The sequence below is a fragment of the Pongo abelii genome, chromosome 5, assembly GCF_028885655.2.
Source record: "Pongo abelii isolate AG06213 chromosome 5, NHGRI_mPonAbe1-v2.0_pri, whole genome shotgun sequence".
Taxonomy (NCBI): Eukaryota; Metazoa; Chordata; class Mammalia; order Primates; family Hominidae; genus Pongo; species Pongo abelii.
Genome location: NC_071990.2, coordinates 74,003,272 through 74,028,439, shown reverse-complemented (window position 1 = coordinate 74,028,439; position 25,168 = coordinate 74,003,272). Strand labels below are relative to the sequence as shown.

General features: G+C 45.4%; 1 protein-coding gene across 5 annotated transcripts in view; it reads left to right on the top strand.

The window, feature by feature from the left end:
• CGAS (cyclic GMP-AMP synthase) overlaps positions 1–25,168 on the top strand; it is a 42,871-nt gene that overhangs the window by 1,290 nt on the left and 16,413 nt on the right. For 4 of the 5 annotated variants that reach the window (XM_063725252.1, XM_054557754.2, XM_002817062.6 and 1 more), the window contains exons 2-4: positions 8,997–9,662; positions 15,995–16,214; positions 21,288–21,524. In XM_063725252.1, coding sequence (XP_063581322.1) covers positions 8,997–9,662; positions 15,995–16,214; positions 21,288–21,524 — 1,123 coding nt within the window. Of the gene's footprint in view, positions 1–8,631; positions 9,663–15,994; positions 16,215–21,287; positions 21,525–25,168 lie in introns of those variants that run through there. The other variant, XM_063725251.1, reaches the window with a different exon arrangement.

The window sequence follows — 25,168 nt, the reverse complement described above, 5'->3', positions numbered from 1 at the left end:
AGATCTTTGTGATCGGACAATCTGATACACTGTCACCTTCTGTTTGTCTATAAAAACTAAGAGCTGAAAATAAGAATAGATTCGGGCCGGGCGCGCTGTATTCCCAGCACTCTGAGAGGCCGAAGCAGGTGGATCACAAGGTCAGGAGATGGAGACCATCCTGGCCAACATGGTGAAACCCCATCTCTACTAAAAAAAAAAAATAAGCCGGGAGTGGTGGCGTGCACCTGTAATCCCAGCTACTCAGGAGGCTGAGGCAGGAGAATCGCTTGAACCTGGGAGGCGGAGGTTGCAGTGAGCCAAGATTGTGCCACTGCACTCCAGCCTGGGCGACAGAGCAAGACTCCGTCTCAAAAAAAAAAAAAAAAGAAAGAAAAGAAAAAGAATAGATTCGAAAGGAGTTCAAATATATCTGTGGACTGAAAAATTCATGATGGTGCCCGGGCATGGTGGCTCACGCCTGTAATCCTAGCACTTTGGGAGGCCAAGGGGGGCGGATTGCCTGAGCTCAGGAGTTAGAGACCAATCTGGGCAACATGGTGAAACCCCGTCTGTACTAAAATACAAAAAAAAATTAGCCAGGTGTGGCGGCATGCACCTGTAGCCCCAGCTACTTGGGAGACTGAGGCAGGAGAATTGCTTGAACCCGTAGGCAGAGGTTGCAGTGAGCCGAGATCGTGCCACTGCACTCCAGCCTGGCGACAAGAGTGAGACTCCGTCTCAAAAAAAAAAAGAGAGATTCATGATGGCTAATTAGAAGAATCGGTTGCTTGGAGGTTAAATATCCAGCCTTTTGGAATTCACAGCCTTTCTCAACTCACAGCCTTTCTCAGAAAGGAAACGTTTGACTGGAGAATAAAACAAGTGTGGTATTGCAGGATCTGGCCAGCAGCCTACAATGCAATGGGGCTCTTTCTTTGTTCTCAGGCGGATTGGCAGGTCAAGAAATAATAGACACACACAAGATAGTGAAAGCTGGGTCCAAGGGGGGGTCACTGCCTCCTGGTCCTGCGATGCTGCCAATACACTGGATATACCAGCATTTATTATTAAGTTTAGTGAGGGCAGGGGTAGGTTAGTGAGGGATTTAGGGTCATTTGATTATGAGGTGAGATGGTCACATGGGGATGAAGTAATTCTTTAACATAACATCTGTATGCAGAAGTACAGTACACAGAGATAAGAATTTACAATATAGTGTGTGCATCAGTAATTTCTAACAGAGCCTTAAAACAGAAACAGTCTTTCCATAACCTATGATTAGCAAGATATTAATCAGCATTAACAGTTGCAGCAAAAGCTGGTTACAAACAATCCATAGAAACAGGATGTGAAGCTAGACAATCAGTTAGACAAGAAATTCTCAGAAGGGAGTATGCCTTAACCCTAAAGAGGCCTAGAAGAGCCGTGGCAAGATGAGGGTATTTATAGCCCTATCTTACCCATAGGGACAGGCGCCCCTCATGCGTCCGTTTAGAGGCTTTCCACAAGGGTTGCCTTCCATTCCCAGAGCTATGAACATCTGCTTTTCTGGGATAGGAATCTTGGTGATGCACGTCCGTTCATAGGCTCTCTGCAGGGGGAAGCACATCACCCGCTGTTGGCTCATTCTGGCAGTCCAACCTGGCATTCTCTTTACACAATCTTGCATGCAACTTTGTATTTACAATAATCAGGAGCATTTCATCTTTTATTCCGTAGCAATAGTTTCAGGGGGTCTCCCTACAGTGTGGCAGTTTTATTGTTCTAATTATAAAAAGTATCAAATACATAGGCCAGGAGTGGTGGCTCACGCCTGTAATCCCAACACTTTGGGAGGCCAAGGTGGCGGATCACTTGAGTCCGCCAGGAGTTTGGGACAAGCCTGGCCAATATGGCGAAACCCTATCTCTACTAAAAATAGAAAAATTAACCTGGCATGGTGCTGCGTGCCTGTAGTCCCAGCTACTCAGGAGGCTGAGGCAGGAGAATTGCTTGAACCCAGGAGGCACAGGTTGCAGTGAGCCCAGATGGTGCCACTGCACTCAAGCCTGGGTGACTGAGACCCTGTCTCAAAAAAACAAAACAAAACAAAAACCCATAAAACAAAAAACAGTAAACATTATTTCTTTTCTTTATTTTTTTTTTTAATACGATCTCCTTCTGTTGCCCAGGCTGGAGTGAAGTGGCGCTATCATGGCTCACTGCAATCTCCGCCTCCTGGGCTCAAGCAATCCTCCCGCCTCCATCTCCCAAATAGCTGGGACCACAGATGTGGGCAGACACTAGGCCTGGCTAATTTGGTTTCTTTGTTGTTGTTTTTTGTTTGTTTGTTTGTAGACATGGGGTTGAGGGAGGGGGTGTCTCACTATGTTGCCCAGGTTGGTCTTGAACTCCTGGCCTCAAGCAATCCTCCCAAAGTGCTAGGATTACAGGTGTGAGCCCCGCTCCCAGCCTATTTTTGATATTTTTTTATTAAAATTTTTTTTTCGCTTTCTGCAACTTTGGTTAAATATTTTTAAATAAAAATTAGATCATAGTGTGTGCATTGTTTTGTAATCTATTCTTTACTTAATAATCATGAACACTTTTCCATCCAAAAAAAAAATAACAATAACTTAAGACATAAGGAAACTCTAGATGATACCTTAGGGATGAGGGAAAGTACCCAAAAATTAAAGTGGGAAGGCGTTCATATCTCAAGTACAGAAAGCCTTTAGAAAGCATGTGCAGTGCAAAATGGGGGGTTTACAGAGGAAGCAGCAGCTCTGTGTAGACTTCCTGGGCCACAGGTGGGCTTCACAGAGGGGCTTGCAAAAGGATCAACTTCTGGGGTATGATTCTCTGGTCCAGGCAGCTGTATGCAGGCAAGGTGGGAATTTTAGTTTATCTGTCTAGAAGGCTGTGGACAGGTTATAGACAGGTCAAGGCTACAAAGTCACAGGGAGATCACTTTCTAGGCTTATGACTGAGGTAGGCTCTACCAGATGTTCTCATACCCAAGGCTGACTAGAGACAAACATGAGGCATACAGAGTAAGATGTAATCCCAGCATTTTGGGAAGCCAGTGTGGGCATATCATTTGAAGCCAGAAGTTCAAGACCAGCCTGGACAGCATGGTGAAACCTCATCTCTACTAAAAATACAAAAATTAGCCAGGGTGGTGGCGTGTGCCTGTAATCCCAGCTACTTGGGAGGCTGAGGTACGAATTGCTGCAATGAGCTGACATTGCACTGCTGCACTCCAGCTTGGGTGGCAGAGTGAGACACTGTCTCAGAAAAAAAAAAAAAAAAAGAAGTGGTAAAGTCAACTAGATAAAATATATACCCACAAATAAATTTCCTGGGGTTTCCTACTAGATAAAATCCAAGTTCCACATCAAGACTCAACTGAACAGTCATTTTCTCTGTGATTTGGACACTGATTGCTGCAGCAAGGTTGAATAAAGAATGAGTTCTCCTCCTTTGGTAGGCCAATAGTAGAGATATTTGATCTGGCCCAGTGGATTGTTGCTTGCAGCTTCCGGTTAAAGAAACCACCAGTGACTTAAGGGGACTTTAGAAACTGATAGAAGAGAGCATTTATTTTATTTTGTTTTATTTTATTTTTTTTTTTGAGACGGAGTCTCACTGTGTCTCCCAGTCTGGAGTGCAGTGGTGCAATCTCGGCTCACTGCAACCTCCGCCTCCCAGGTTCAAGCAATTCTCCTGCCTCAGCCTCCCGTGTAGCTGGGACTATGGGTGCCGGCCACCACGCAAGGCTAATTTTTGTATTTTTAGCAGAGATGGGGTTTCACCATATTGGTCAGGCTGGTCTCAAACTTCCGACCTCAGGTGATCCACCCGCCTCAGCCTCCCAAAGTGCTGGGATTACAGGCGTGAGCCACCACGCCCGGCTGAGAGCATTTATTTTTATGGTTTTTTTTTTTTGAGATGGAGTCTTGCTCTGTTGCCCAGTCTGAAGTGCAATGGTGACATCTTGGCTCACTGCAACCTCCACCTCCCAGGTTCAATCCTCCTGCCTCAGCCTCCCGAGTAGCTGGGATTACAGGCGCCCGCCACCACGCCCATCTAATTTTTGTATTTTTAGTAGAGACAGGTTTCACCATCTTGCCCAGGCTGGTCTCGAACTCCTGACCTTGAGATCTGCCCGCCTCAGCCTCCCAAAGTGCTGGGATTACAGGAGTGAGCCACTGCACCCAGCCCGGAAGAGAGCATTAAACTAACTGTAGAGTCATTTACAGGATTTCATGACAAGCAGCTGAAGTCCTTGGAGAAAACAAACAGAACCATAGAGCAGAGGCCTTCAGAATGTGGCAGTTACCCCTCAACACCCTGGAAGACTATCCAGATGCACTTGCAGTTTCTTTTTTTTTTTCTTTTTTCTTTTTTTTTTTTTGGTGATGGAGTCTCACTTTGTCGTCTAGGCTGGAGTGCAGTGGCACGATCTCAGATCACTGCAACCTCTGCCTCCTGGGTTCAAGCGATTCTCCTGCCTCAGCCTCCCAAGTAGTTGGGATTACAGGCATGCATCACCACACCTGGCTAATTTTTGTGTTTTTAGTAGAGATGGGGTTTCACCATGTTGGCCAGGCTGGTCTTGAACTCCTGACCTCAGGTGATCTGCCTGTGTAGATCTGCCAAACTGCTGGGATTACAGGCATGAGCCACCACACCTGGACAGCTCTTGCAGTTTCAAGGAAATGGATTTCCACATTTCAACTTCCATTTTACTCTTCCCTGAAATTGGTTGGCTTGGGAACAAGTTTGACTATGCAATGGTCCTCCTTCTATTCCTCCTCCTTTTATATTTCACAAGAGAAAAATATACCTTTCTGGCATCCTAATTCAAACTACGGCTCATTGCTCCAGGGTGGTAAAAATCTCTTTGAACTTAAGAGAAGGATATATAAAAATACTTGTTTCAGGGAAATCTTTTAAAAAAGTAAGGCATTTTTGTCCTTTGACAGGTGAATGGATAAACAAAATGTGATATATACATACAAAGCAATACTATTTAGCCCTAAAACGGAAGGAAATTCTTGCAACATAGATGAACATTGGCTAAGAGCGATAATCCAGTAACAAAAAGACAAACATTGCATCATTTCACTGACATAAAGTACTTAGAGCAGTCAAAATCACAGTCAGAAAGTAGAATGGTGGTTGCCAGGGGCTAGAGAGAGGAGAGAATGAGGAGTTATTGTTTATGGGTACAGAGTTTCAGTTTTGCAAGATGAAGAGTTTTGAAAACAGATGATAGTGATGGTTGCATAGGAATGTGAACATACTTAATATCATTGAATTATACACCCCCCAAAAATGGTTCAAATAGTACAAAGGAAAAAAAAAGTAGTCAAGGCTTTCTAAACCCAAGAGGTTCTTGTTTAATATGCATTTCTTTTATTATTATTATTATTTTTTTTTTTCAGACAGAGTCTCGTTCTGTCGCCCAGGCTGGAGTGCAGTGGCAGGATCTCACTCACTGCAACCTCTGCTTCCTGGGTTCAAGCTATTCTCCTGCCTCAGCCTCCTGAGTAACTGGGATCACAGACATGTGCCATCACACCTGGCTAATTTTTTGTATTTTTAGTAGAGACAAAGTTTCATCATGTAGGCCAGGCTGGTCTTGAACTCCTGACCTCAGCAGATCTAGGGCTCCTAAAGTGCTGGGATTATAGGCATGAGCCACTGCGCCTGACCTCTAATATGCATTTCTATCAAGGGCTTTAGAAATAGATACTTGAAGGCCAGGCAAGGTGGCTCACGCCTGTAATCCCAACACTTTGGGAGGCCAAAGGGGGCAGATCACCTGAGGTCAGGAGTTTGAGACCAGCCTGGCCAACATGGTGAAACCCCATCTCTACTAAAAAGGTAAAAAAATTAGCTGGATGTGGTGGCAGGCGCCTATAATCCCAGCTACTCAGGAGGTTGAGGCAGGAGAATCGCTTGAACCCAGGAGGCGGAGGTTACAGAGGGCCGAGATAGCACCATTGCACTCCAGCCTGGACAACAAAAGTGAAACTCCAACTCGAAAAAAAAAAAAAGATATTTGAAAGCCTGCATTGAGATACTCTAGAATCACAACAGCTGAAGCAATATGAATGATTTAAAATGTAAATGCCAGGTCAGGTGCAGTGGCTCATGCCAGTAACAGCACTTTGGGAGGCTGAGGCAGGCAGATAGCTTGTTGGGGACCAGCCTGGGAAACATGGTGAAACCACATCTCTACAAAACCATATAAAAATTAGCTGGGCATGGTGGGGCACGCCTGTAGTCCCAGCTGTGCAAGAGGCTGAGTCAGGAGAATCTCTTGAACCCTGGAGGCGGAGGGTGTGGTGAGCCGAGATTGTGCCATTGCACTCCAGCCTGGGCAACAAGAGCAAAACTCCGTCTCAAAAATGAATAAAATAAAATAAAAAGAGAGAACTTTACACAACTTTTTTTCCCCCTGAGACAGAGTCATTTGCCCTGTCGCCCAGGATGGAGTGCAGTGGCCTGATCTTGGCTCATTACCACCTCCGCTTTCCCGATTCAAGCAATTCTCCCGCCTCAGCCTCCCCAGTAGCTGGGTTTACAAGCATGGCCCACCACACCTGGCTAATTTTTGTATTTTTAGTAGAGATGGTTTTCACCATGCTGGACAGGCTGGTCTTGAACTCCTGACCTCAAGTGATCCACTCACCTTGGCCTTCCAAAGTGCCGGGATTGTAGGCGTGAGTCACCGCACCAGGCAGAAACTTTACACAACATTTTAAAGATTTTCTGTGCTTTTTAAAAAATGTCAAATAGAAGTATTTACTCCAATTGCAGTCAATCTTCGTTTCTTTCCATCTTGTAAAAGTTGAATATTTTCTCTTTCTTATTATTTTCTTTTTTCAAAGTATTTTTCATTTCTTATTAATTTTTTTCTTTTTAAAAATTATTATTTTATTTCTTATTGATTTTTCAAAACCCCTATTTAAATTTACATTGAAAAAGTTGGCCGGGCGCTGTGGCTCATGCCCGTAATCCCAACAGTTTGGGAGGCCGAGGCAGGTGGATCACGAGATAAGGAGTCCCAGACCAGCCTGGCCAATATGGTGAAACTCCTTTCTACTAAAAATACAAAAATTAGCCGGGCATGGCGGCGCACACCTGTAGTCCCAGCTACTTCGGAGGCTGAGGCAGGAGAATCGCTTGAATCCGGGAGGCAGAGGTTACAGTGAGCCGAGATCGTGCCACTGCACTCCAGCCTAGGGGACAGAATGAGACTCCATCTCAGGAAAAAAAAAAAAAAGGGAAAAGTTTCTGGCCGGGCGCCGTGGCTCATGCCTGTAATCACAGCACTTTGGGAGGCCGAGGCGGGTGGATCCTTGAGGTCAGCAGTTTGAGAGCAGCCTGGCCAACATAGCGAAACCCCGTCTCTACTAAAAATAACGAAAAATTAGCTGGGCGTGGTGGTGGGCGTCTGTAATCCCAGCTACCCGGGAGGCTGAGGCAGGAGAATTGCTTGAACCCAGGAGGCGGAGGTTGCAGTGAGCCAAGATCGCGCCATTGCACTCCGCCTGGGTGACAAGAGCGAAATTCCGTCTCAAAAAAAAAAAAAAAAAAAGAAAGAAAAGAAAGAAAGAAAAAAGAAAAAGAAAAAAAAAAAGAAAATAAAAAGTTTCTGTGGCAGGGCACAGTGGCTCATGCCTACAATCCCAACATTTTGGGAGGCTGAGGAGGGAGAATCGCTTGAGTCTAGGAGTTCGAGACCACAAAGGGCAACATAGTAAGACCTCCCCATGTATACAAAAAAATTAAAAAGAAAAGAAAAGAAAAAGCTGGGCATGGTGTCCGCACCTGTAGTAACAGCTACTCAGGATGCTGAGGTGGGAGGATCGCTTGAGCCCTGGTGGCTGAGGTTGCAGTGAGCCGAGATAGCGCCCCCCTAACTCAAACCAAAATTAAATTTAAAAAAACTTTCACTTGAAAGAGAAAAGTTTCTCTGTCAATGTTTTTGTTTTGTTTTGTTTTGTGATGGAGTCTTGTTCTGTTGCCCAGGCTGGAGTGCAGTGGCGCGATCTCGGCTCACTGCAACCCCTGCCTCCCGGGTTCAGGCAGTTCTCTGTCTCGGCCTCCCGAGTAGCTGGGACTACAGGCACCCCCAAGCCCAGCTAATTTTTTGTATTTTTAGTAGAGACGGGGTTTCACCATGTTGGCCAGGAAGGTCTCGATCTCTTGGCCTCGTGATCCGCCCTCCTTGGCCTCCCAAAGTGCTGAGATTATAGGCGTGAGCCACCGCGCCTGGCCTCTTTTTCTTTTTTGAGACAGAGTCTCCCTCTGTCGCCCAGTCTGGAGTGAAGTGGCACCTCTCGGCTCACTGCAACCTCCGCCTCCCGCCTTCAAGTGATTCTCCAGCCTCAGCCTCCCAAGTAGCTGGGATTACAGGTGCCCGTCACCACGCCCAGCTAATCTTTGTATTTTTTAGTACAGACGGGGCTTCTTTCGCCTTGTTGGCCAGGCTGGTCTTGAACTCCTGACCTCAGGTGATCCGCCCACCTCGGTCTCCCAGATTGCTGGGATTACAGGCATGAGTCACTGTGCCCAGGTAACACACACACACACACACACACACACACACACACACACACACACACATATATATATATTTAATTATAAGAGAGACCAGGTCTTGCTGGGTTGCCCAGGCTGGTCTCAAACTCCTGAGCTCAAGCGACCCGCCCCCCTCGGCCTCTCGGATACTGAGGTTACAGGCGTGAGCCACCGCGCCCGGCCCTACCTCATCTTCTTAAGACAGGGGCACGGATTGCCCTGGAGGGTTAGAAACTTCGAGACTTTTGTAGCCTCAGGAAAGGCCGCGGCCAGCCTCTTCGCGGCATGGGCGTGGCTCCCAGCGACTTCCCAGCCTGGGGTTCCCCTTCGGGTCGCAGACGCTGTGTGCCCGCCAGTAGTGGTTGGTTTCCAAAAGCTGCTGCTGGCTCTTCCTCTTGCGGCCTTTTCCTGAAACGGATTCTTCTTTCGGGGAACAGAAAGCGCCAGCCATGCAGCCTTGGCACGGAAAGGCCATGCGGAGAGCTTCCGAGGCCGGAGCCACTGCCCCCGAGGCTTCCGCGCGGAGTGCCAGGGGCGCCCCGACGGATCCCAACGAGTCTCCGGCTGTCCCCGAGGCCGCCCTGCCTAAGGCGGGAAAGTTCGGCCCCGCCAGGAAGTCAGGATCCCGGCAGAAAAAGAGCGGCCCGGACACCCAGGAGAGGCCGCCCGGCCGCGCAACTGGGGCCCGCGCCAAAAAGGCCCCTCAGCGCGCCCAGGACACGCAGCCCTCTGACGCCACCAGCGCCCCTGGGGCAGAGGGGCTGGAGCCAACTGCGGCTCGGGAGCCGGCTCTTTCCAGGGCTGGTTCTTGCCGCCAAAGGGGCGCGCGCTGCTCTCCGAAGCCAAGACCCCCGCCCCGGCCCTGGGACGTGCCCAGCCTCGGCCTGCCGGTCTCGGCCCCCATATGGAGGGATGCGGCGCCCGGGGCCTCGAAGCTCCGGGCGGTTTTGGAGAAGTTGAAGCTCAGCCGCCTGGAAATCTCCAAGGCGGCGGAGGTGGTGAACAGGGTTGTGGACCACCTGCTGCGCAGACTGCAGAAGTACAACTCCGAGTTCAGAGGCGTCGGGCTGCTGCGCACCGGGAGCTACTATGAGCACGTGAAGGTGAGCTGCTTGGCGCCCTCCCGCCGAGCCCCGCTGCTCGGCCTTCCGCAATCCGCAGTCCCTACCTTCCCCGGGTCGCGCCCCTCACTTCCCTTCGGAAGTAACTTAGACTTTTGCATGTTTTTCGGTAGCCTATTCTAAGTAAAACGACAAACTGTTCGTTTATTCATCTACACATCCAACGATCAGACAACCAATCGGTACTGATTGCTGGCTAATTTCAAGACACTGCTCCCGGGGGAATTCAAACGTATGGGTTCATTCATGCAAGAAGACATGTATCGAGTTTCCGTAACAGGGCAGTGTTTGATGGTGTGGACCTGAGGTCCCAAGTCAGATATTGACTTGGATAATTTGAAGTGGTCTGTTAAAAATTCCACGTAGACTTTTTCCTGTGAGGAAGACTTCTTACTCCATAGAAAAAAGATCTTCAGTTTATCTCCCCCTCTTCCTCCCTGCCCCCTCACCTGCTATTCCGTCTGTCCCCAATTTCTTTTTTTTCTTTTTTCTTTTCTTTTCTTTTTTTTTTTTTTTTTTTTTTGAGGCGGAGTCTCGCTGCGTCCCCCGGGCTGGAGTGCAGTGGCGCCATCTCGGCTCACTGCAAGCTCCGCCTCCCGGGTTCACGCCATTCTCCTGCCTCAGCCTCCTGAGTAGCTGGGACTACAGGCGCCCGCCACCATGCCTGGCTATTTTTTTTTTTTTTTTTTTTGTATTTTTAGTAGAGACGGAGTTTCACCGTGTTAGCCAGGATGGTCTCGATCTCCTGACCTCGTGATTCGCTCGTCTCGGCCTTCCAAAGTGCTGGGATTACAGGCGTGAGCTACCGCGCCCGGCCGTCTGTCCCCAATTTCTTAACACAGAAATCATGGGAAGTTTACAGTATAATGTTAAACAAACAAATAAGAATATTCCCTACAGATACTAAAACGCTTTCTAGATACACATTCCGTATAATTACTTTGATGTGTGTATTACACAGCTCCATTTGCTTGTGGGTGATTGAGTCATTAATCATTCCTGTGTAAATTGAAAGTTTAGAAGCAGGTTCCTGACTGGAGCGTGTTTCTTGCCCAGTAACAGATTTGTTTCTTTCTTTTTCTTTTCTTTTTTTTTTGAGACGGAGTTTCGCTCTTGTTACCCAGGCTGGAGTGCAATGGCTCAATCTCGGCTCACCGCAACCTCCGCCTCCCACGTTCAAGCGATTCTCCTGTCTCAGCCTCCTGAGTAGATGGGATTACAAGCATGAGCGTCCACCCTGGCTAATTTTGTATTTTTAGTAGAGACTGGCTTTCTCCATGTTGGTCAGGCTGGTCTAGAACTCCCGACCTCAGGTGATCTGCCACCCTCAGCCTCCCAAAGTGCTGGGATTACAGGTGTGAGCCACCGCGCCCGGCTTCTTTTCTCTTCTCTTCTATTCTCTTTTCTTCTCTCTGTCTCTCTGTCTCTCTCTTTTCCTCCCTCCCTCCCTCCCTCTCTTCCTCTCTCTCTCTTTATTTCGTTCTTTCTTTCTTTTCTTTCTTCTTTCTTTTTCTTTTTTTGATGGAGTTTCACTCTTGTTGCCCAGGCTGTAGTGCAGTGGTGCCATCTAGGTTTCACTGCAACCTCCGGTTTCCAGGTTCAAGCGATTCTCCTGCTTCAGCCTCCCAAATAGCAGGGATTACAGGTGCCTGCCACCACTCCCGGCTAATTTATGTATTTTTAGTAGAGATGGGGTTTCACCATGTTGGCCAGGCTGGTCTCGAACTCTGACCTCAGATGATCCACCCGCCTCGGCCTCCCTAAGTGCTGGGATTACAGGCTTGAGCCACCGCACCCAGCCCAGACTGTGTCTTGAGCATGATTCTTTTTAATTAACTAATTTACTTTTCAGCATCAGATATGTCTCTGATTGAGCATGATTCTTATTACGTAAGTATCAATTCAGTTCAATTACTGTATATGGCAAGTCCAAAGGAAAAAGAAAGTTACTAGTTAGAATTAGAGAACAAGACATTCAGAAGACAGTCTCCATTCAGAACCACTTTGTGTGTGTGTGTGTGTGTGTGTGTGTGTGTGTTTGAGACAGAGTCTCACTCTGTCACCCAGGCTGGAGTGCAGTGGCGTGATCTCGGCTCACTGCAAGCCCTGCCTACAGGGTTCACACCATTCTACTGCCTCAGCCTCCCAGGTAGCTGGGACTACAGGCGCCCGCCACCATGCCCAGCTAATTTTTGTATTTTTAGTAGAGACGGGGTTTCACCATGTTAGCCAGGCTGGTCTCTATCTCCTGACCTCATGATCTTCCCGCCTCGGCCTCCCAAAGTGCTGGGATTACAGGCGTGAGCCACCATGCCTGGCCCAGAACCACTTTGTTTTTAAAAATTATGCCAATGAAAAGAAATCCAGTGAAATTTGTTTTATCTAAAACTTTTTCTTTTTTTCTTTTTCTTTTTTCTTTTTTTGAGATGGAGTCTTGCTCTGTCACCCAGGGTGGAGGGCAGTGATGTGATCTTGGCTCACTGTAACCTCTGCCTCCCGGGTTCAAGTGAGTCTCCTGCCTCAGCCTCCGGAGTAACTGGGATTATAGGCGGGCGTCACCTCACCTGGCTAATTTTGTATGTTTAGTAGAGATAAGGTTTCAGCATGTTGGCCAGGCTGGTCTCGAACTCCTGACCTCAAGTGATCCACCTGCATCAGCCTTTCAAAGTGCTGGGATTACAGGCGTGAGCCACCACACCCAGCCTAAAACTTTTTCTATTACTGATTATGAGGCATATGTGGGCCAGGTACAGTGAACTCATGCCTGTGATCCTAGCACCATGGGAGGCTGAGGCAGGAGGAACTTGAGGCCAGGAGTTTGAGTCCAGCCTGGACAACATGGTGAGACCCCAGCTCTACCAAAAATAAGTTAAAAATTAACTGGATGTGGTGGCACACACACATAGTCCCAGCTACCTGGGACTACAAATTCTAGGTAAAAAAAAAAACTCTTGAAAATACTTGGGAAGTTTCTTGTAGAAATTCCCTGTAGAATTGTCAGTCCATATGTTCTTTTCATTCTAAGTGTTAATGTACTTTACTATTTATATAGTTTGGACTCAGTGAAAAGGTTACATAGAAATCAATTAATTGTAGTTTTGTTTGTTTGTTTTTGTTTTGTTTTGTTTTGAGACAGAGTTTCACTCTTGTCGCCTGGGCTGGAGTACAATGGCGTGGGTGGCCTCAGCTCAGTGCAACCTCTGCCTCCCAGGTTCAAGCGATTCTCCTGCCTCAGCCTCCCGAGTAGCTGGGATTACAGGAATGCACCACCATGCCTGGCTAATTTTTTGTATTTTTAGTAGAGATGGGGTTTCTCCATGTTGGTAAGGCTGGTCTCAAACTCCTGACCTCAGGTGATCCACCCGTCTCAGCCTCCCAAAGTACTGGAATTACAGGCGTGAGCCACCGCGCCCGGCCAGTGGTTTTAAGTAATGGTATATTAACTGGTAAAGAAAAGGAACAAACTACAGCAACATGAACAGTGAAAATGAATTACATAAATAATGTTGAACAACAACAAAAAGAACGTAAAGGAATACATACAGCTGATGCAGCAAGACAAGGAAAATAAAGGCATAAGATGGGAAAAAGAGTGATGAAATCATTATGTGTAGATGACTTGATTGGCTTCATGTATAAACTGTTGGAAATAATTAGTAAATTAGCAAAATTGCTGGTTGCAAAGTCAATAAACAAAAATAAAAATATTTCAATATACTAACAAGATTAAAAACAAAATGAAAATACCATTTAGAATATCATCAAAAATATCAAAGCTAGGTCCCTTGGTGCATTCTGATAGTCGTAGCTATTTGGGAGGCCGAGGTGGGAGAATCACATCAAGTCAGGAGTTTGAGGCTGCAGTGCACTATGATCTATCTGTGAGTAACCACTGTACTCCAGCCTAGAGACCCCATCTCTAAAAAATAAAAATTGAAAACTTTGGCCAGGCATAGTGGCTCACGCCTGTAATCCCAGCACTTTGGGAGGTAGAGGCAGGCAGATCACTTGGGGTTAGGAGTTTGAGACCAGCCTGGTCAACGTGGCAAAACCCTGTCTCTACTAAAAATACAAAAATTAGCTGGGCGTGTTGGTGCGCGCCTGTATTCCCAGCTACTTGGGAGGCTGAGGCAAGAGAATTGCTTGAGCTCAGGAAGCAGAGGTTGCAGTGAGCCAAGCTTGCTCCATTGCACTCCAGCCTCGGTGACAAGAGTGAAACTCTGTCTCAAAAAAAAAAAAAAAAAAAACTGGAAACTTGAAAAACAATTTAAAAATCAAATATTTAGGAATAAATATCACTAAAGATATTCAAAACCTAAAAACATAACTGGGTAAATTTGAAGAGGAAGTAATTGACAACTATGTCGTGTTCATTTTTCCTCAAATTGTTCTAGATTTAATGCAATCTCAGTTGAAATATCATCAGTTTTTTAAATTAAATTGACAAACTGATTAAAATATGTATTCATTTATTTTTTGAGACGGAGCCTCGCACTGTCGCCCAGGCTGGAGTGCAGTGGTGCGATCTCGGCTCACTGCAAACTCCACCTCCTGAGTTCACGCCATTCTCCTGCCTCAGCCTCCCGAGTAGCTGGGACTACAGGTGCCCGCCACTATGCCCGGCTAATTTTTTGTATTTTTAGTAGAGACGGGGTTTCACCGTGTTAGCCGGGATGGTCTCGATCTCCTGATCTCATGATCTGCCCGCCTCGGCCTCCCAAAGTGCTGGGATTGATTATAGGCATAAGCCACCTCGCCTGGCCCAAAAGATTTATTTTTTTATTTTTATTTTTATTTTGGAACAGAGTTTCACACTTTTGCCCAGGCTGGAGTGAAGTGGCTTGATCTTGGCTCACTGCAACCTCCGTCCCCCGGGTTCAAGCGATTCTCTTGCCTCAGCCTCCCAAGTAGCTGGGATTATAGGCGTCCACCACCACACCCGGTTAATATTTGTATTTTTAGTAGAGACGGGGTTTCACCACTTTGGCCAGGCTAGTCTCGAACTCCTAACCTCAGGTAATCTGCCCACCTTGGCCTCCTAAATTGCTGGGATTACAGGTGTGAGCCACCCCGCCTAGCCTGATTAAAAGATTTATATGGAAGTGCAATGGACCTAGAATAGGCAAGGAAATTGTAAGGGAAAAAATGTTTGAAGATTTAGTCTACCAAAGAGCAAGACTTACCATAAAGCTAGTCTAATTAAGCAGGTGTTATTGATGCAGTGATAGAAAAATAGGCCAATTGAATAGAAAGTTCAGAAAGAATCCTGCACGTATAATTCAATATAGTACACAAAATATGCAGCAATGTAATTCAGTGGGAAAAAGGATTTTTTTTTTTTTTTTTTGAGACGGAGTCTCGTTCTGTCACCCAGGCTGGAGTGCAATGGTGCGATCCCGGCTCACTGCAACCTCCGCCTCCCGGGTTCAAGCAAGTCTCCTGCCTCAGCCTCCTGAGTAGCTGGAACTACAGGTGCATGCCACTACACCTAGCTAATTTTCATATTTTTTAATAGAGACGAGGTTTCACCATGTTGGCCAGGATGGTCTTGATCTCTTGACCTTGTGATTCGCCTGCCTCGGCCTCCCAAAGTGCTGGGATTACAAGCGTGAGCCACCGCGCCTGGCCGAAAGGACGATTTTTTTTTTCAATGAATAATGCTGGGTCAATTGGATATCTATGTAGGAAAAAACATGAACCTTGATTCCCTACCACATATCATACACAAATTTTTTTTTTTTGAGACGGAGTCTTGCTCTGTTGCCCAGGCTGGAGTACAGTGACACTATCTTGGCTCACTGCAACATCTGCCTTCCAAGTTCAAGCAATTCTCCTGCTTCAGCCTCCCGAGTAGCTGGGATTACAGGCGCATGCCACTACGCCCGGCTAATTTTTGTATTTTTAGTAGAGACGGGGTTTCACCATGTTGGACCAGGCTAGTCTCGAACACCTGACCTCAGGTGAATCGCCCGCCTCGGCCTCCCAAAGTGCTGGGATTACAGGCATGAGCCACTGCACCTGGCCCCACGAAATTTAATTATAGGTGTGCACTTGGCCTAAAATCATTTTTAGTTATAAAAATAATGCTAGGTCATGGTAAAAAAATTAATTGAGTGTAGAACCTACAAAATGAAACTGGTAATACTCTTCCACCTCCTGCCAGCTCCACTATTCCCACTCCCAGAGGGTATATATAGACATTATGTATCTTGCTTTTTAAAGTAAAGTTTTAAGTGGAAATTTTTTAAAAAGTTCCAGTCACTTGGAAAATATTCATAAGCAAATATTTCAGTGCTATTTTTACTGTTTCTTAGATTTCTGCACCTAATGAATTTGATGTCATGTTTAAACTGGAAGTCCCCAGAATTCAACTAGAAGAATATTCCAACACTGGTGCATATTACTTTGTGAAATTTAAAAGAAATCCGAAAGAAAATCCTCTGAGTCAGTTTTTAGAAGGTGAAATATTATCAGCTTCTAAGATGCTGTCAAAGTTTAGGAAAATCATTAAGGAAGAAATTAACAACATTAAAGGTAAGATTTTTGCCTTTTGATTCTTAAAGGTTTAATTATACCTAGTAACTGCCAATGTACACTCCCCTTCTCATGCTTCTTGACCTCTCTGCAGTAAGAAAAAGTGCAGTAGAGAGGTCAAGAAACGTCAGTAGAGGAGTGTACATTGGCAATTACTTATAATATGATTACAAGATTATAAAGTACAGAAGGGTAGAGGTCTTCATCTATTTGTTCACTAATGAATCCTAAATAACTAGAACATCTACACATTAGATAATCAATGAATATTGATTAAATTAAATGATTGATTAAATTCGATTAAATAATCAATGGATATTGATTAAATTGATGGATAAAGGAATCTACACTCTCTGCCTAGGTATTTCATCCATTCCCAATGCCACCTATATGACGATGACTCCCAAATGTTTACTTGCAGCCCAGATGTATCCTTTGCACTCCAAACCTATATCCAGCTACATACTTAACGTATCCACTTTGATGTTGATGTACCACAGGAATCTATGACCAAACATATCCAAAGCCAATAAACGTAACTTAATTCATATACCAAACTATGTTTTGCCTCAGTCCTTCCCATCTCAGAAAATGGCACAATCAATCCACCCAGACGCACAATCCAGAAACCTGGGAACCATCTTAATTTAATCCTCTCTCTTACCCCCTATGCTTAATCCAGATGCAAGACAGCTTGGACCTGTCTGCTGCTTCAATCCCAGCACGCTATTCCCACCCCATCTAAGCTGCCACCATCTTCTACCTGAACTATTACATCATTTTCCTTTCTAATCTCCGTATTTGCCTTCTTATAATATCTGTCCTTAGAAGCCAGAGTAAATGTTTAAAAATACAAAGCCAGTCATTACTCTCTGATGGAAACCTGGCTTCTCAATGATCAGATAATAAAATCTGGTGCCAGGTGCAGTGGCTCACACCTGTAATCCCAGCACTTTGGGAGGCTGAGGTGGGTGGATCACCTGAGCTCGGGAGTTTGAGACCAGCCTGGCCAACATGGAGAAACCCCATCTCTACTAAAAATACAAAAATTAGCCGGGTGTGGTGGCGCATGTCTGTAATCCCAGCTACTTGGGAGGCTGAGGCAGGAGAATTGCTTGAACCTGGGAAGCAGAGGTTGCAGTAAGCCGAGATCCGGCCATTGCACTCCAGCCTGAGTGACAAGAGCGAAACTCCATCTCAAAATAAAATAAAATAAAATAAAATAAAAATAAAATCTGACCAGGCGCAGTGGCTCACACCTGTAATCCCAGCACTTTGGGAAGCTGAGGTAGGTGTATCACGAGGTCAGGAGTTCAAGACCAGCCTGGCTAAGATGGTGAAACCCCATCTATACTAAAAATACAAAAATTAGCCAGGCGTGGTGGTGGGTGCCTGTAATCCCAGCTACTTGGGAGGCTGAGGCAGGAGAATCGCTTGAATCTGGGAGGTGGAGGTTGCAGTGAGCTGAGATCGTGCCACTGCACTCCAGCCTGGGCGACAGAGCAAGACTCCATCTCAAAAATAAAATAAAATAAAATCTAAACTCCTTTTCAGGGTCTACAAGTCAGTACAGAATCTGGTCCCTGGCTGCCTCTTCAGCTTCATTTCATGTAACTTCATCTTTTCCGCAAGAGCCTCTTTTTGTTCCTAGATCTTTCCAAGCTCTTTTTTTCTGCCTCATGGCTTGGCTTCACCACCCCATTCCACCCTAATTGCTATCACTTTTCCAAGTTTATTCCCTTCAGAGCACTCACTGCAATTTGTGTTATATATTAGATTATGAGCTTTATCTTGCAAGCACAGGCATACAATTAGTAACAAATGGAAAAAATGGAAAAAATCTTGCAAGCACAGACATACAATTAATAACAAATGGAAAAAATGATTATCTTGTATACTAGAAAGTAGTAAGTGCTATTGTGAAGAAGTATAGCAAAGTGAGAGGGATCAGGAATGTGGGAGATGGAGGTGGGGGGGAAGTTGCAATGTTAAGTAGAGTGGTAAGCAGAGAATTCCATTAGAGTTTGGGAAGAGCCGGGCGCGGTGGCTCACGCCTGTAATCCCAGCACTTTGGGAGGCCGAGGCGGGTGGATCACAAGGTCAGGAGTTCAAGACCAGCCTGGCCAAGATGGTGAAACCCCATCTTGACTAAAAATACAAAAAATTAGCCAGGCGTGGTGGCGAGTGCCTGTAATCCCAGCTACTTGGGAGGCTGAGGCAGAGAATTGCTTGAACCCAGGAGGCAGAGGTTGCAGTGAGCCGAGACCACACCACTGCACTCCAGCCTGGGCGACAGAGTGAGACCGTGTGTCAAAAAAAAAAAAAAAAAAAGTTTGGGAAGAAGAGAATGAACAAAAGGAGACTATGAGTGTTTTGTAGAAGGAGTGGTCAGTTTGGAATGCTACTGACATCCAGAAATCCAATGGATTTGTTCTTTGGTCTTGTGGGGTTGACAAGAGAAATGTCAGTGGGGTGATGGACACAGAGTGAAAAGGCAGGGTTGCAGTGGAGATAACATGTGTAGGCCACTCTAGAAAGTTCTGTCTGGGCTGACTGTGGTGTCTCAGCACTTTGAGAGGCCAAGGCAGAAGGATTGCTTGAGCCCAGGAGTTCAAGACCAGCCTGGGCAACAAAGTGAGAGTCCATCTCTACAAAAAAAATTTTAGGCATGGTGGCTCACACCTGTAATCCCAGCACTTTGGGAGGCCGAGGTGGGTGGATCACAAGGTCAGGAGTTCAAGACCAGCCTGGCCAAGATGATGAAACCCCGTCTGTACTAAAAATACAAAAATTAGCCAGGCGTGGTGGCACATGCCTATAATCATAGCTACTCAGGAAGTTGAGGCAAGAGAATTGCTTGAGCCTGGGAGACAGAGGTTGCAGTGAGCTGAGATTGCACCACTGTACTCCAGCCTAGGCGACAGAGCGAGATTGTCTCAGAAAAAAAAATTTTTTTCATTAGCCAGGAGTGGCGGCATGTGCCTGTGGTCCCAGCTACATACGATGCTGAGGCAAGAGGATTGCTTGAACCTAGGAGGTTGAGGCTGCAGTGAGCCATGTTCACGCTACTGCACTCCAGCCTGGGTGACAGAACGGGACCCTGTTAAAAAAAAAAAAAAAAAAAAAAAAGTTTGGGCTGGAAGGAAGCAGAAATATGGGTGAGTATGGAGAGGAGGAAGATGTGGGGTGAAAGGAGAGGTATACCCTGTAACCCTTTGTATGAATTTCAGAATAATCTAGCAGGGAGGGAGAGATGGCTGATGTAGGAGAGGAAATAGTTGAAGAGCATGGTACTTGAGAAGTTGAGAAGGAAGGGGTCCAGAGACTATGGGCAGAGGTGGCCTTTGAAAGGTAGATGGAGGGCCAGGCACAGTGGCTCACACTTGTAACCCCAGCACTTTGGGAGGCCAAGGTGGGCAGATCATTTGAGCTCAAGAGTTCAAGACCAGCCTGGCCAACATGGTGAAACCCCGTCTCTACTAAAAATACAAAAATTAGCCAGGTGTGGTGGTGCATGCCTGTAATCCCAGCTACTCAGGAGGTTGAGGCAGGAGAATCACTTGAAGCTGGGAGGTGGAGTTTGCAGTGAGCTGATATCACACCACTGCACTCCATCCAGCCTGGGCTACAGAGCGAGACTTTGTCTCAAAAAAAGTAAGGTAGATGGACACTTACTTCCGCAGTGGTAACAGGAGAGGTGGCCAGGTTTGGGTAACAGGTGGCCAGATTTGCAGATTTTTCTAGCATTTTCTCCTTTGTGCTCTACTTCCTCACTGTGGAAGTCTTATCTGAGGGTAGTAGTCTTTACTGCTTATAAACCCCCAACTCCCAAAGCCATCTAAATTTCTGACCATAGCCACCCACCCAGCAGCCATCTCCACTTGAGTGTCCCACAGGTATCTAGAGCTCATTGTATCTCATGAAGTTCAGCTTGGCCCAATCTTTCTTCTTCCTGCTTATTCCGTTTTGGGGAATGGAAACAACATCAGCCATTAGGCCTAGGAAGGCCGAGATCCTGGGATGGCATCCCAAGGCTCCTACTTTCCTCCTCACATCGTAGACTCAACTCATGACCAGTTATGTTGATTTGGACTTCTTTAGTTGCTCTCATTTCTTCCCTGTGTCTTGATGCTCACTGCCTCTATGCTGCCATGGCACCCAGCCTCTGTGCCGGGCTGTTGCTGTGGTCTTTTTGCTGCCTGTCTCTTCCCTCTTGCCCATCTGGCCTCTTCTCTAGGCTTCCCTCCATTCTGCCATCTATAATTTGTAATGAAAATTTAACCAGGCGCGGTGGCACATGCCTGTAATCCCAGCTACTCAGGAAGCTGAGGCAGGAGGATCACTTGAACCCGGGAGGCAGAAGTTGCGGTGAGCCAAGATCGTGCCACTGCACTCCAGCCTGGGCAACAAGACAACAAGAGTGAAACTCTGTCTCAAAAAAGAAAAAAGAAAAGAAAAGAAAAGAAAAAGAAGAAAAGAAAATTTAATCATAGCACTCTTAAACCTCAAAGTCTACAGAGACCCCTTCATCATATATGCCCCACACCATCTTGACAATGCCTCCCAATGGGAGATATCAGTAATTATTGTGTGTGTGTGTTTTTTTTTTTCCTTTTTTGAGACAGAGTCTTAATCTGTCGCCCAGGCTGGAGTGTAGTGGTGTGATCTCGGCTCACTGCAACCTCCGCCTCCTGGGTTCAAGCGATTCTCATGCCTCAGCCTCCCGAGTAGCTGGGCTTACAGGCATTCGCCACCATGCCCGTCTAATTTTTGTATTTTTAGTAGAGATGGGGTTCCACCATGTTGGCCAGGCTGGTCTCAAACTCCTGACCTCAAGTGATCCACCTGTCTCGGCCTCCCAAAGTGCTGCGATTACAGGCATGAGCCATCAAGCCCAGCCAATATTGGTTTAGTAAAACACTTCGCCTTTTAGAGCCAGTTTCGTTTTACCACTAATGTTTACTTCATACTTAGCACGCCAGAGATCTTCAATTATAGTTACATTATTTCCTCTGTATTTCCAGAGAAAATTGGATTAATAAATACTTTCTTTTCTTTTATATGTTCAACCAGATACAGATGTCATCATGAAGAGGAAAAGAGGAGGGAGCCCTGCTGTAACACTTCTTATTAGTGAAGAAATATCTGTGGATATAACCCTGGCTTTGGAATCAAAAAGTAGCTGGCCTGCTAGCACCCAAGAAGGCCTGCCCATTAAAAACTGGCTTTCAGCAAAAGTTAGGAAGCAACTAAGACTAAAGCCATTTTACCTTGTACCCAAGCATGCAAAGGAAGGAAATGGTTTCCAAGGTATTTTAAATATTAAAGTTAACTTAAAGACGTAAAAGAGTTGTTAATGTTGTATGTTCAGGCAGTATAAGATCAACAGCCAACCAATGCTGTTGTCATTTCAAGAGCCATCAGGCAAAATAGGTTATAAGATGGGAGTCTGGTGACAGACAGAATTGAAAAGGGCAAAGTTGTAGTATTAATATCAAATACTCAGCTTTAAAATGTCTAGTAATCCATATTTGAATTTTATTTTATTTATTTATTTATTTTTTCGGTAAAGAAAAGCAGTATTGGCCTTGGAGTCAGACTGCCCTGGTTCTGAATCCTGAGGCTCCTTCTGCTAGTTGTGTGAATTCGAGCTAGTTATGATGCTTTCTAAACTGATTTGCTCATCTGTACACTGTGTTAACCAAAACTACTTGAAAAATTCTGGAAAGATAAAATGTGCATGCAGTTCTGTGGCCAATTCTGTTCATGCCAGTTATACGTTATTACATATTAATATTATCATTAGAGTCTAGAATCTCATTCTCAGCCCTGGTTCTCTCTTTCCTTCATCTTCCCATTCCACTGCTCCTATGCAGTGTGTCTCAGCCTCACAGATCAGGATGGGTTTTCAGGCTGTGCTCTTGGGTAAAATTCAACTTCCAAGAACCAGACTGAGTTGGTCTACAGCTAAAACTTTATAATGGTGATATTTTTGAAGGTAGAAGGGAGTAACTTTTTTTTTCTTTCTTTCTTTTTTTTTTGTTCTGAAACAGAGTTTTGCTCTTGTTGCCCAGGCTGAAGTGCAGTGGCACAATCTCAGCTTGCTGCAACCTGCGCCTCCCGAGTTAAAGCGATTCTCCTGCCCCATCCTCCCGAGTAGCTGAGACTACAGGTGCCCGCTACCATGCCTGGCTAATTTTTTTGTATTTTTAGTAGAGACGGGGTTTCACCATGTTGGCCAGGCTGGTCTCAAACTCCTGGGAAGTAGCTTTTTCCTTTGTGATTTAGTCTAAAAAAAAAAAGAAAGTAGCTGATTATTTTCATTTTCTCCCATAGATTTATATAGGACTTTTGGCACCTACTACTATTGGATTCCAGGGAAATTGAAGGGGACCATAAAACAAATGAACCAAGTTATAAATGAGTATTGCTGAAAAAAGCCCAGAAATAGTCAATCATGCTTAGTTTGATGGTTTGTGTTTTTGTGGACACACATCATAACTTCATATATTGCATACGTAGAGGAATCATTTTCTGTAAGAAAAATAGTCTATGAAGGGTACTTACGTATATCATTATTCATGTTTTTACAAAATGAATTATAGCTTTCTGCAAAGAGGTTGTTCTGCAAACTGAACAATTTTTAAAATAGCTGCCCCAGGAAACCCTCACTGTAAGTGATACAGAAATTGCAACAGGACCCCATACCATCTCTTGCTGACTCCATACTGTCCTGGGGAACACTGGAAGATAAATCACCTTAGAGACGAAGAAGAGTCCTTTGGTGGCCCTGTGGCCTATGTGGTTAGGCAGTTCTTTTTTTTTTTTTTTTTTTTTTTTGAGATGGATTCTTGCTTTGTTGCCCAGGCTGGAGTGCAGTGGTGTGATCTTGGCTCACTGCAACCTCTGCCTCCTGGGTTCAAGCGATTCTCCTGCCTCAGCCTCACGAGTAGTTGGGACTACAGGCGCGTGCCACCACGCGAGGCTAATTTTTGTATTTTTAGTAGAGATAGGGTTTCACTATGTTGGCCAGGATTGTCTCCATCTCTTGACCTCGTGATCCACCTGCCTCAGCCTCCCAAAGTGCTGGGATTACAGGCATGAGTCACTGCACCTGGCCATGGTTAGGGAGTTCTTTGCATTCTTCCATTAAAATGAAAGAAAGTGAAGGCTGGTGCTGGATGCTTAGCTTCACCTCTGCTTTCTGTTACCCTTGGCTGTTCTGCATCTGCCATCATTCCAGATTATGTATAATTAGACAAAACTCTGCTTCTGTGTATGTGTGTGAGTGTATGTGAACAGAGGGACTTAACAGTGAAAATATTTGTACTAGATTGGAGACACTTATAACACCTGCTGTATCTTTTCTTTCTCTAAACATTCTACTAGAAATTCCCTGGTCTCACAAGCTATATTTTTAAAAATATTATGTTTTTGTTTTTATTTATTTTTATTTGTTTATTTTTTGAGACAGAGTCTCACGGTGTCGCCCAGGTTGGAGTGCAGTCGTGCAATCTTGGCTCACTGCAACCTCCACCTCCTGGGTTCAAACAATTCTCCCACTTCAACATCTCGAGTAGCTGGGACTACAGCTGCACGCCACCATGCCCAGCTAATTTTTTGTATTTTTAGTAGAGACTGGGTTTCACCATATTGGCCAGTCTGATCTCGAACTCCCAACTTCAGGTGATCCACCCATCTCCATCTCCCAAAGATTACAGGCATGAGCCACCGTGCCTCGCCTTGTTTTTATTGATTTTTGATTAAAAATTTTAAATTTTAAAAATCGACCTGTTTCAAAATAATACCAGTTTTATTACCAAGGATATAATTTATTTAAAAAACAGTTTATGATTTACTTGCAGTTTTTTTGTTCTTAAGATAAAAGGACAGTCAAAATATGAGGTTTTTAACCCACTCAAAAAAATGGTCAGCCAGGCACACTGGCCCGTGCCTATAGTCTCAGCTACTCAGGAAGTTGAGGTGGGAGGATTGCTTAAGCCCAGAGGTTCAGGGCTATAGTGAGCTATGATCATGCCACTGCACTCCATCCCGGGTAACATAGCAAGAAGTCCTCTATACGCCACCCGCCAAAAAAAAATGTCTCCGGACAGTTTAACTCAACATAGGTAAATTAACTTGTTTCATTACATTATCTGTTTTTAGATACTGGTTTTTAAATTTTGATTTAATTTGTTTCATAAATTTATAAAGTATATACGTGGTTCCAAAGTCAAAGCTGTGGAAAAAGGTACAGTTAGAGAAACATCTTCTGTTCATGTCCTCTCCACGCTTTTCTCTCCTTCCCTGATTAGAAACATTTTTAATTGTTTTTAGTTTACCCTTCCATGTTTTATTTTTTATTTTATTTATTTATTTGTTTTTGAGACAGTCTCACTCTGTTGCCCAGGCTGGAGCACAGTGGGGCGATCTTGGCTCACTGCAGCCTTCGCCTCCCAGGTTCAAGTGATTCTCCTGCCTCAGCCTCCTGGAGTAGATGGGATTACAGGTGTGTGCCACCATGCCTGGCTAATTTTTGTGTTTTTAGTAGAGATGAGGTTTCACCACGCTGGCCAGGCTGGTCTTGAACTCCCGACCTCAGGTGGTCCACCCACCTTGGACTCCCAAAGTACTGGGATTACAGGCGTGAGCCACCGTGCCTGGCCTTCCATGTTTTAAAAGTGTAAGTAAATATATTCTCTCTCTCTCTCTCACTCATATAATGGCTCAAACCTATAATCCCAGTACTTTGGGAGGCTGAAGCGGGTGGATCATTTGAGCTCAGGAGTTCGAGACCAGCGTGGGCAACATGGTGAAAGCCTGTCTCTACTAAAAATACAAAAATTAGCCAGGCGTGGTGGTGCATGCCTGTAGTCCCAACTATTCAAGAGGCTGATGTCAGGTGATCACTTGAGCCCTGGAGGTTGAGGCTGCAGTGAGCCAAGATGGTGCTA